Source organism: Lissotriton vulgaris, chromosome 1_1 (genome assembly GCF_964263255.1).
Source record: "Lissotriton vulgaris chromosome 1_1, aLisVul1.2, whole genome shotgun sequence".
Taxonomy (NCBI): Eukaryota; Metazoa; Chordata; class Amphibia; order Caudata; family Salamandridae; genus Lissotriton; species Lissotriton vulgaris.
The window spans coordinates 1,112,939,260-1,112,951,960 of NC_141685.1; the positions used below are offsets into that span (position 1 = coordinate 1,112,939,260).

The 12,701-nt window shown below is 50.0% G+C and overlaps 1 protein-coding gene across 2 annotated transcripts in view; it reads left to right on the forward strand.

The window, feature by feature from the left end:
- The window catches only part of CC2D1A (coiled-coil and C2 domain containing 1A), a 205,185-nt gene that overhangs the window by 31,332 nt on the left and 161,152 nt on the right, over positions 1-12,701 (forward strand). For both annotated transcript variants that reach the window (XM_086963634.1, XM_086963638.1), the window contains exon 12: positions 4,993-5,129. In XM_086963634.1, the coding sequence (XP_086819760.1) occupies positions 4,993-5,129 (137 nt within the window). The remainder of the gene's footprint in view (positions 1-4,992; positions 5,130-12,701) is intronic.

Genomic DNA, 12,701 nt, shown 5'->3' on the forward strand with positions numbered 1-12,701 from the left:
TTCCGACCAACGTCTGGAAAAATGTCATTCATGAGTGCCTTTTTGCTGTTTATAAACAAGAAAGAACATAACCATAAAAACAATCTGACTCCCTCCACCCCCCTCCCTGCCTCAATGCTAGACGGACTTAGAACTACCCGCCACCCCAACCTTGCAGAGTGGTCAATAGCCAATCCCATTTAACAGTACTTGCATGTAGGGGGGTGAATAGTCTGTGGAGTACTGTAGTCTACCCCCTCCTTGAAGACCAAATATCAGCAGAGTCTCGCCGCGGCTTCTCAGTAAGTCCCACTGCCGCAGAACCCCAGTTAGGGGGAGATGGCCATGTAAGCCAGTTACCAACTGCCGACGTGTCCGTTACTCTTTTGCGGGCGAACCTCAGGTGTGCCATTAAAGTTCGGTGAAGTCCATTCGTGCCATGGCTTTGTCTTCATTCTTTAGCCTCTGACCGCTGCGTGCTGTCATTCTCTTGCTCCTTTCTGTGATCTTTGGTGTCTTCTTCCACCCTCCGCTGTTGCTGGCGTCACTCCGACCGCCTGGACCCCTCCACTCGCCGCCACCCCTCGAACCAGTAATGGGCCTCCTTCGGCGTGTCAAATATCTAGGTCTTTCCATCCGCTACCACTCACAACTTCGCAGGAAATAGCATGAAGTAAGGTAATTCTCTATGCCGAAGTTCTATTTTAACCTCAAGGAAGCTCCTGGGACCTTTAGAAACCGCCGCTGTGTAGTCCAGAAAAAAGAATACCACTGAGTTTTGAATGCGAATCGGCGGGGCCACTCTTTACTGTCTGTAATATCTCATCCCTGTCGCGGGAATTAAAAATCCGGGTCAGGGAGGTGCCCCAGGCCTAAGCTTACCACCCGGTACCCTGTGTGCCCTTTCCACTGAGAAGAAGGTGGAGAGACCCCTGGGCTGGAGTCTAGTCTTTATGATATCCTCGACATACAGGTCCATGGCCGGACCCTCTTCACTTTTGGGAATGCCTGTGATTCTAACGTTATTGCTGCGAGAGCACCCTTCCAGGTCATCCAGCTACGCCGCCATCGTTCTATTTTCAGCTTCTAAATGGTTGACTTTTTTAAGTAGTGTGGCAGTGTCGTTAGACAGGGTTTTTGTAACTTGTTCCACCTCTGCGACCCTTGCGGTCATCTTTTGAAAATCTGCCCTTAGGAAGGACACATCTGTAGAAATGGTGCCCACCGTCGACTGAACATTAGTTAGCGCAGCCATAATGTCACCTAGCGTCACTTTACTTGCCCCTTCTCCTTCCAGGGCCTTGTCCGGCATTTCTTTGTGGTCCGGCAGGGAAGGAAAGTCTGTGGCATACGCATATTTGTCCAGTTTGCCCTGGGAGATTGTTCGTGGGCCTCTGCCCCCCATTCTTATCGGTTGAACCTGGCGCCGGTTGGTAGTCGCCACTGCCTGCCGCGGGATCTCACTCCACGCGCTGCCTGACGGTTTTCCCACCCGCCACAAGCTGATAGGCACTAAGGCACCGGACCAGTAATGCCCGCACGGCCAAGCTGAGCGTTTTTTCCAGGAGCATCCCGTTAGGCCGAGGGACCCCTTTCCACTTCTCAGGATCCGTAATCAGCTGGGATGTGTGTAGATGAGGCTGCAGTCAAGGGAACAGCGTTCATAGTATCATGTTAGATACGGGCGCTGGGAGCAGGATCAACAGGATTTCCCTGGGGCCATCGCTCTTCAATTTAATCCTGCCGGTAGTTGCTCAGTGCTGCCCCAGGCTTAAAGGCACCCTCCAGGGGCTGTGTGGAAAATGTGCAACTTTAGAAGGAAGGACCCCACCACGAGGCCATGGGGTCTAGCGCTTTGGTCCCTGGAGCGGAGCATGTACCAAGACGTTTTTTTCATGGAGGCCCAGACCCCTGCTGGGCTCTCCGGGCTCTTCCCTTCACAGAAGCTGACAACGCTGCTTCTCCCTCACGGTCCGCTCCTCCCTCCAGCAGTTTCTGACCGAGGTTGAGCCCCGTGCACCTCCAGGCGGGAGCAGATTCACCTCTGGTCCCGATTGTATCATTAACCGCCCCTCCTGTGTTCGCCTTGGGGCGCGCCGATGTCTATGTCGGGCAGGAGCCGGCACTGGGGGCGTCCCTCAGCTCTCCGGTGCCAGAGCAAGGGGTGGGGGCCGGGATGATAGGTGGTCGGCGCCCGACAGAGCCGACCGGCCCCCACTCGCCGCCGACGACTTTACTCAATGAGCCGGCCTATCCAGCCGCCGTGTACTTCCGCCGGGCTCAAGGAGCAGGCCAGTCCCCGGCTGCAGCCACGCGTGTAGGCCGTGCTTCTTCGCACGGTCCCTCCGGCGTACTGGTGGCCTCCCACGCCTGAAAAGCAGCTCAATCGATGCCCAGCTGGCTCCGCTCTCCTCGGCTGCCTTCAAGGTCGGATGATATGCGGATCGTTGAAGGAATCTACACCTACCTCGGAGCTCTTCTAGGCTGCGGCCATATTAAACGGCTGCAGGCCATGCCCTGACGCATGTACTTCTTATTGAGGCCAGCCCTTTCTATCAAGATGTGAACTTTTTGTGATATGTCACAAAGGGTAATCACTTTTTTTGCTTCTATCGATTGTTATAAAACTTTAATTTTTAATGTGAACATAACAGTTCCTTACAACCCCTGCTGTGCCTTGTGTCAGTATGTGTGTTTTCCTGCAAGCTTTATTTAAGTTAGCACTAATAGTCAGTTTGTAAAATTCTGATGCACAGTAATGTCTTTCACATAAAAGCAATGTTACGTTGTGTTTGGAATGTAGATTTTGTTCCTTTCACTGTTTTTTTTATTTTTTATTCAAGCCAACATTATGAAACAAGTTAATGAATCTTTTTGAATTTCTGTGCAGGAACATGTGCCTTAGATATGAATTCTAAGTGCCACCTAGAGGAGAATTGCTGCATAGCATAGTTTTTTATAAAGCAAGTTGAACGTGGGTTTGAAATCTCTTTTTTGGTATTTGATGATCTTCTTTGTCACCCCCTAGAATACTGCATTCTTTTAAAACCAAGTAACTGCTTACTACACCTAAATATTGGTAAAATTTGCCAGGTTGTGACTCCAACCGGTAAGGCTGCTATCATAACTTCCAAAGTATTGAGAAGCAACCTTGTGCCATATTTTCGTGTCTATAGTGCTGCCCACCACATAACCCGCTGTCTGCTGTGTTGTTTGCCCCGTCCCGCTGTCTTTTGTATTACTTGCCCCCCCATCCTCCTGCTGCCCATTGTGCTGCTTGCCTCCTTCTGCTGTCTTATTTGTTGAGGTGCTTGCCCCCTCCTGCCCTCCTCCCACTTTTCTTTGTGTACCTTGCCACCTCCTGCCTCATTATATCGTTTAATAAAAATCTTTTTTGCTTTGAGCTGTGGTGCCCTGATATGTCCTTTGTAATTGTTTGACCACTCCTGAGTTGTTAGTTGGCCGCCCGATAGTCCCGCATTGCTTCTTACCCACTCCCTTCCTCCTGCCTTGTATTTCTGATTGCCCACTGCCAACCTCCCAAGTTGATGCTTGCCCCCTCCCATCCCAGTACGAAAAACAACACTGACAAAGTAGTTGGGCTTGCCTACACAAGAGGTATTTAGCTTTGTCAATTTGTGCTGTGCAGCATGACTGAAAGTAAAAAAGAGAGATATGATGTGGCCGGGGCTGACTACATCATACCAGTTTAAAAAAAATCTTACAGTCATGCTGCACAACAGCCACGCTGCTGTACATTATGGCAAAAACAACTTTGACAAAGCCATATAACTCTCACATAGGTGAGAACTGTTGGCTTTGCCAACGCCTGTTCTGGATTGAAATTTGTCTTTGGTTACTGGCATTCCAGCTACACATCCATTGATTTTTCTAGTTTTCCTTTAGGATGTATATGATGAGAATTTCCATTGTTTATATGTATATGACCAAGATTTGAAGTGGTTTTAGTATTTGGTTAGGGGTTATGTTAGTTTCATCTATGTAATGAGGTTTCCAAATCATTATATGTAGTTTGGATTCCTATTGGTTCTTGTATGTGACAAGGATTTCAAGTAGTTGTTTTCATGTGGATATGAATCTCAAATTATTTTCATATTGTTTGGATTCCCAATTAGCTGCCTGTATATATAAATGGAGATTTCCCTTCAGTTTATGGAATAAGATTAAAGTTGGTTAGTTGTATATCGCAATGCTTCCCATAGGTAGGTTGTGACTGAATAAATTGCAATTTGTTGATTGTGATGACTGGCATTCCCATTGACTGGCTTTGCAAGATGAGGGATGCAATTTGTACTTTGTCTGCATTTAGGGTCAGGTGTATCGGAGGGTTTTACCCATTCTGTGTTTGTGGTAACATGTGTTTATCCATATGGTCCCTAGTTCCTACTCCCATTGCTTAGGCGGGAGTAGAGAGATTTCTTACTGGTTAGAGGTTGTAATGAGATGCTGTCCCCCACAACGAGGTAATTTGCGACTAGGTTTTCCATTAGGTTCTTTGGATGAGGCTTTCTATTGGTTGAATTGGAATGATGGCATATTCTTATTAGACAACTGAATTAATGTATTTCATAACTTTGTTGTGTGTCATGGAACCTCCTGTTGTTTGGCTGTGTTCATTAAGGCCTGCGATCAGGTGTTTTTTTTAGTTTTGTTTAAATTTGCTATGAGCTCTCCAGTTGGCATTTGAATTGAGGTATTGAGTTAGATGTTGGGGTTAGAGACTTCAGTCAAATGTTTTGGGTATGGACTATACTCATATGGGTGGGGTGCTAGTTGTAGTGGCTGCTTGTGAGGAGCCCTGTTGAGTTTTGGTAACAGTCCTGCAGATGGTGTTCGGGAGGAGACTTCTAGGTGAATATTTGGAATGAGGACCTCCGCAATTTCTTTTAGAAGAGGAGTTTAATTGAATGTTTTGCTTAAGCGTTTATATTGGTTTTTGGTATGATATCTAATAGTGGTAAAAATGGCCACTCATTGATTTTTTCCCCTCAGGTTTCCCCCCATTGCAGGGCATGGAGCATCCTGCTGGAGATCAGAGCATTGCAGGGGTTCTTGAATCTGCCATGAAGCTAGCAAAGCAGGATGACCACGACGATGATGAAGAGGAGGATGCAGAGGACGCGCAAAAGGTCTGGCAGGATTAGGTGACAATTTTCTCTCATCTGTGCATTAGTGCATGCAATGCCATTGGCTGTTCAGTTGTAGCCTACATGCTTTTCCAGATTTTTTCCTCAAACCCATTGGTTTGAAATTTGCATGTATTTTCTTTACTTCACATTTTACTGTCTTTCAGATGCAAATTAATTTTCACGTCATCACAGTATTTCCATTTTATTTTTTTAATTCCTTTTTCTGTTTTAGTATTTGCCACAGGTTATTCCTGTCACTTTATTTTTTTAGAGGCGATGTTCAGTTTTGCTTTAGTTGTTACAGGAATTTCTTGAATTGATGCCGTATTTTGGAATATCTAGAATACCCTAGTTAGTTTGTGACTTCACCTGGTGTCAGGCTCCTTTCAGAGGGCTCAGGGCAGAGAGGAGCTAGTGGGTCACAATCATAGTAGTTGGGTGTGTTTGTCACTGGCGTTCTGGGGTCCATCTTACTGTGGCTCTGCAAACTGGACCAGGTATGCTTTTTCCACACTTGACTCTCAGGGTAGTAAGGATGAGCAGTCAAAGGCTTCTCTGGCAGTTAGTAAGGCGGGCAAGAGCTCAGAACTCAACAATCAGACAACAGACAGGCATAGGAAAGGGCTTGTTTAAAACTAATGTTTCCCATGATAAGCTATCAATCAATCAATCAAAAACATTTATATAGCGCATTACTCACCCGGAGGGTCTCAAGGCGCTCGGGGAGGGGTGGTCCGCTACTGCTCGAACAGCCAGGTCTTGAGCTGCTTCCTGAAGGCGAGGTGGTCTTGGGTCAGGCGGAGGTGGGTCGGGAGGGAGTTCCAAGTCTTGGCGGCCAGGTAGGAGAAGGACCTTCCTCCTGTTGTGGCTCTTCGGATGCGGGGGATGGCGGCGAGGGCGTGGCTGGTCGATCGAAGCTGGCGTGTGGGAGTGTAGAAGTTGAGGCGGCTGTTGAGGTATCTCGGGCCTTGGTTGTGTAGGGCTTTGTGTGCGTGGGTGAGAACCCGGAAGGTGATTCTCTTGTTGATCGGGAGCCAGTGCAGGTCTCTCAGGTGTCCGGAGATGTGGCTGTGTCGGGGGATGTCGAGGATGAGTCTCGCTGAGGCGTTCTGGATCCACTGGAGTCTCTTCTGGAGCTTGGCGGTGGTTCCGGCGTAGAGGGCGTTGCCGTAGTCCAGTCGGCTGGTGACGAGGGCCTGGGTGACCGTCTTCCTGGTCTCGGTGGGGATCCACCGGAAGATCTTACGTAGCATGCGCAGGATATTGAAGCAAGACGAGGAGACGGCGTTGACTTGTCTGGTCATGGAGAGGGAGGAGTCCAGGATGAAGCCCAGGTTGCGTGCGTGGTATGTCGGTTTGGGTGCGGTGCCCAGGGCAGGGGCCACCAGGAGTCGTCCCAGGCGGAGGGCGAGGAGCCCAGGATGAGAACTTCCGTCTTGTCTGAGTTCAGTTTCAGGCGGCTGGTCATCATCCACTCAGCAAGGTCTGTCATCCCTTCGTGTAGGTTGGCTCTGGCGGTGGCGGGGTCGTTGGTGAGGGAGAGGATCAGCTGTGTGTCGTCGGCGTAGGAGATGATGTTGAGGTTGGGTTGGCGTGCGATGGTCGCAAGGGGGCTCATGGAGACATTGAAGAGGGTGGGGCTGAGCGAGGAGCCCTGAGGAACGCCGCAGATGACTTCGGTGGCCTCTGATCTGAACGGGGGTAGGCGGACTCTCTGTGTCCTTCCAGCGAGGAAGGAGATGATCCACTCCAGTGCCTTCCAACGTTGCTGAGGCGCTGCACTAGGGTGCGGTGGCAGACAGTGTTGAATGCCCGGAGAGGTCTAGGAGGATGAGGGCCGCTGTTTCTCCGTTGTCGAGCAGAGCTCGGATGTCATCGGTGGCTGCGATGAGGGCGGTCTCGGTGCTGTGGTTGGCCCGGAAGCCAGACTGTGAGAGGTCGAGGGATCCATTCGTCTCGAGGAAGGCGGCCAGCTGCTTGTTGACGGTCTTTTCGATGACTTTGGCTGGAAACTGGAGGAGCGAGATGGGGCGGTAGTTTTTGAGTTCGGTGAGGTCCGCTGTTGGTTTCTTCAGTAGAGCGCTGAGTTCGGCGTGCTTCCAGCTCTCCGGGAAGGTAGCGGTGTCGAAGGAGGTGTTGATGATGTCCCGCAGATGGGGTGTGATGACAGCGTCGGCCTTGTTGAAGACGTGGTGAGGGCAGGAAGCGGTAGGAGATCCGGAGTGGATGGAGTTCATCGTGCGGATGGTGTCTTCGGTGCTGATCGGGGTCCAGGCGCGGAGGGTAGTGGTAGGGGGCGTTGGTGCGGTCGTGGGGAGCGTTGGTTGTGTGCTGAAGCTGTTGTGTATGTCAGCGATCTTGTTGTGGAAGTAGGAGGCGAGGGAGTTGCAGAGGTCTTGAGATGGGGTGATGTCGTTGTTTCTGGCGTTGGGGTTGGAGAGCTCTTTCACGATGTTGAAGAGTTCCTTGCTGTTGTGTGCGTTGTTGTCCAGTCGTTCCTTGAATGCGGTTTTCTTGGAGGCATGGATCAGTTGATGGTGTTTTCGGGTGGCGAGCTTGAGGGTGGTCATGTTGTCCGGTGTTGGGTCTCTTCGCCAGGCTCTCTCGAGGGCTCGGCAGTTCTTCTTGGAGCTCTTGAGTTCGTCGGTGAACCATGGGGCTTTCTTACTGCCGGGTCTGTTAGGCGGGGTCCTCAGTGGGGCGAGGTCGTCTGCGCAGTAGTTGATCCACTTCGTGAGGTTGACGGCGGCCTGGCTAGGGTTTGCAGAGCTGGTGGGAGGGTGCTGGCTCAGGGATGCGGCGAGCTGGTCGGCTGTGATCTTGTTCCAGCTTCTACGTGCAACCTGTTGCTGGTGGTGGTGGGTCGTGGATTTTCTGAAGCTGAAGTGGATGCAGCTGTGGTCCGTCCAGTGGAGTCCGGTGGCGTGGCTGAAGACGATGTCCTTGCTGGATGAGAAGACGGGGTCGAGTGTGTGTCCGGCGTAGTGGGTGGCGGTGGTCACCAGCTGCTTGAGACCGAGGTTCACGAGGTTGTCCAGCAGGGTGGTGGTGTTGCGGTCGTTGTTGTTCTCCAGGTGGAAGTTGAGGTCCCCAAGGAGGATGTAGTCAGCGGAGGGGAGGGCGTGCGGGCTGATGAAGTCGGCGATGTCTTCGCTGAATTGTGTGTGTGGTCCCGGGGGTCTGTAGATGAGGGTGCCTCTGAGGGTGGTCTTGGGGTCGGTGTGGATCTGGAAGTGCAGGTTTTCGGCGGTGGTGAGGGTGTCGTCGGTTTTGGTTGTGATGCGGATGGTGTTCCTGTGGAAGATGGTGATGGCTCCTCCCGTCTGGTTGGCGCGGTCCCTCCGGGTGATCTTGTAGCCCTCCGGGATGGCGATGGCGATGTCGGGCGCTGAGGAGGCGTTCATCCAGGTTTCCGTGAGGAAGGCAACGTCTGGAGATGTGGTGTCGAGGAGGTTCCAGAGTTAGACGGCGTGTCTGTGGACGGAGCGGGTGTTGAGCAGGATGCACTTCAGGTGGTTGCTGCTGGTGTTCGGCTTGGTGGGTACTGGTGTAGTGTAGGTCCGGTTGCAGGTGTACTTGCAGGAGTGGCAGCTGAAGGGTCCGTGGGTGCGTCTCGGGGTGGCTCGGTAGCATCCCGGGATTCGTCCGGTGTTGAGTGCGTTGAGTTCGGTGGAGTTGTAGGTCTGGCGGGTGGGCTGCTGTCTGCGGGGGACAGGGGTCCTGGCGCTGGGTGCGGTCCAGGTGCGGACGGGCGCAGACGGGCTTACCTTTGGCGCACCTTCGGCGCTCAATCGGTGCTCCCGCTGCGCGCTCCCGCTGCGTGCGTCCGCTGCGCGGTCGCTCTGGGGGCGTCCTAAGTAAGGAGCCGGGAGGGCGGGTCAGCTGGGTGGCGGGAGCGGGGCGGCGAATGGGCTGGTGGTGGGCAGGGAGGCAGCGGCGGGAACTCTGGACGGCAGGCGGCTGGGTCGCTCTACCAGGTAGCAAGCGTGGCAGCAGGAGGGGTGATCCGGGCGGCCCAGCGGCAGCTGGGTCGCTCTACCCGGTAGGAGGCGTGGGCAGCAGGAGGGGTGATCCGGGCGGTCCGGCGGCGGCTGGGTCGCTCTACAATGCAGCAGGAGACAGCGGCAGGCGTGGGAAGCAGGAGGGGTGACCCGGCCTCGTCAAAGGCGCAGTGGCTACTGCCACCGATTTATGTGACCAACCCAGGACATGGGCAGTAGTTCCAATACCTGCTATAAGTGCACACTTTGTGCGTCCCTTCAGGTCATAGAACAGGTTCTTGACCTCATCTTACCATGGACATGTCTAAGCCCCAGTGCACATGCTAGATTAACGTGATTGCAGTGCAAAAAAAAGTCAAGACTAGTTTCATATGATGCCCACACATGTACAACATGCAGGGGACATTCCCGCCCCAACACCCATGCTTACTCTTGTTGTTAGTTTTTAGCCTTCTAACCTGTTCATTTGATTGTTTGTTGGTGCTAAACAAGCTATTTGGTGAATGGTTAAAAAAAAAATACAAAAATAAGGTAAATTGTATACTGGTCTTCCTCCAAAAGGATCTGAAATTAAGGGATAATTGGTCAAACTGATTGAGTCTCCTCTTCTAAACCCTTGAAAGTTCTCAAAGGACTTTTTAAAATTTGTTTTTGTACAGCGTACTCATGACCCTCTAATAAGGGTAACAGAGCACTACTCAAAATAAAGGAACAGATCAGTTGTGGTACATAGCAGAGTAGTTCACATTTAAAGGGATCAAGATTAACAGATCAATAATGATGAATTAACCGCTAATAGCCAATATCATGACAGTTCATTATGTTACTTATATGGTTGTCTATACCATATAGTGATGACATGTAGAATAATGCATTATTGTGCTGAATCATGCTTACTCAGGGTGGAGATAATTGAGTCAGCAGGTATCTTGTACAGCATATCTCTTGCCTATAGTTCTTTTAAATAGCATAGGAAATTCAGTGTATCCACATTTACAGGCTTCTTTTCTCAAACAGAAGTGGTTTAAGTCTGAGCCTTGTGATGTTCTCTATTTATCCTTTTTTCTTGGACCTGGTGCCCCTTCCATTTCTTTAGGTCTCGCCTCTCAATGCGCATGCGCATTGAGCGGAGCGAGACTATAGGGGCTTAAACAGAGGTTTAACTAAACTGGCGATTTGATGCTGTGCCCGTGCGCTTAAAAGTCAATGCGCAAGCGCATTGACCTAAAATGCGTGTGCACAGAATCAATTCGCCAGCCATCTGTTCCCCAGCAGCTCTTCCCGCTCAAGCTTCCCCCAGCGTGCGCTCTGTCTCAGCTGCACTCCTCCCACACCTTTGAAGTGAAGTTTAGCTTCACTTCAAAGGCCCCTGCTGCTTCACACTATTCACGGCCACCAGGCCGTGTCTCTCCCTCATCGCCGCTCTCCCCGCTCCGCCCCCTGCTGCGGCCGTGTTGCATTTCTCCTCCCCCCTCCTCACAGCAATGCCCTCCGTCTTGTTATTGATTTATGTTTCCTCTTTTTGCCTCCCTTCAATTATATGCACAGACCTCCGGTCCCGGCGCCAAACGCAACAACTAATCTGCATTCCATAATAAACTTTTGAAAGTCACTTCTCTGTCCTTTTCTTCCTTAATCCTTTTCTGTGACTTTATGCTTTGTGTGAAACTTTGCAGGCAGAGCCATCTACTGGTGGCAACGTTTGGAACACAGCATTGCCGTCACCTCGCTCCCCCACCCTTCAATGCCGCTGCAAGGGTTGCAAGAGTGTCCTGGACTACTGGACGATATTGGGGGGTCAAGGAGACCCGGCCGGCTTAGTGTCACACACACTGTTCAGTGCCCCCCTCACTAGGTTTGTTTCATATCAGCTGCAGTTATTACAAGGATCATGCCACTATAAACAGTGCACTGCAGAGAGACTCCGTCTTACTCAATTTCTTGGCACTGGAGGTGCATCCTTTCGCCGTGTTTCTCTTTGTTTGTGCTTTGCACAGTCTGCAGCAGCTCTCTGTAACGCTCCCTCCCTCTGCTCCCTGTGTGATCCGGCACGTCACCCTTACTTTACTGCTTGTTTAGGGCTTGTGCCCTGATTGTATTTATATTCTTCTGCCCGCAGTCTGTATTGGACCACAGGAGCCATGGTTCCATACCAAGAAGAGAAAGACAGAGCTCGTCCGCGGTTTATATCTGTATATAAATAAGAGTACAATAACTTGTTGTTTCCATTTCTGCGTGACATTTTTATGGGCTTGGCATCTAAGGATGGACCTTACACATTTTTAGTGGCTAAAGTAAAAGTCTTCACTGCTTCTTCACGTCTTTACTCGGACTGAGCCCCCAGCAATAAATGACATTCACTACGGGAACATTAAAATAATCACAGATTCAAACATAACTTAGAAAGTATCATGAATTTGTAAACTGGCTCCACCAAACCTTATGCAAAGAGACGAGCAGCGATAGGCAGGATGGGGGCGCAAAAAAAAAGATCGATATTTGAGTAAAAAAAAGAATCTGATGTGGGTTGCAAATATCTAGTTCGATCCCAGACACGGCTAACGGGCACCACTGAAAGATCGACATATTAAATGTTGTTCAACTGTGTACCTGCGTTTTGAAGCACCAGCTGTTTACAGCACAGAGAAAAGGCAAAACCACGAAAGGAAGCAGTCTTTATAAGACAAACAAAATGTTTTTGGGATTATTTTGCACTTTCTATAAAGCGCGAACTCGACCCGAAGGTATTGGAGAGCTTCACATGAGCACCAGTTACATTACACAAGGACACATTTAATTGTGGTAAGCACCGGGAGATTAAGTGATTTGCCCAGAATCACATGCTATTAAGCCGACGCCGAGACGGCGATCTGGTTTCCCGGCTCCAAAGTCGGCCGCTCTGGCCGTTAGACCACATCCTCTATTAAAATAACATCTGCTGGGACTATGGAGGAAATATCCTTGTATTGTGCTTAAAGACGGTTCGCCCCAGTGTATTGCCAGAGTGATTACCAGGGTGTTCCCTCCAGGTATTTGATCTTTTTTTCTCTCATACTTTGGCCCTGCGAGCCATTGTCTCGAACGGTATCCCCATTTTCTAAACAGGTAAGCGTTATGATCAGTCTGTCTTTATTTATTTTTTAGTGTATTATTGTTCGTAGAATTAAATATTATGCATGTGGCCACCAGAGAGATCCCATGATTTGCGTTTTTATGACAGCTCTGAATGTTTCTTCTATACTTAGTATTCTTGAGGAGTATTAGAGCCTTTTGGTCGTAAGGCATTTGCTTTGTTAAACATTCTAGCTTATTTCATTTCTCTTCTATTTCTGCATGTCAGGCATTTTGTTTTAGCGTGTGTCTGTGTGTGCGTATGGCTATGCCTTTCCATTTATGTCTGAGTGTGTGTTCGTGTATATGTCTGAATATCTTCTTTGTGTGTGGGCATCTTTTAAATTGTTTCTCTATAGGGCTTCTGTGTGTATATTTGTGTGCCTGCATGCCTCTCATTGGGTAAATTTGTGCGTGTGTGAAACTGTTTGCATGTCTGAATTTTCGTCTTTGTGTGTGC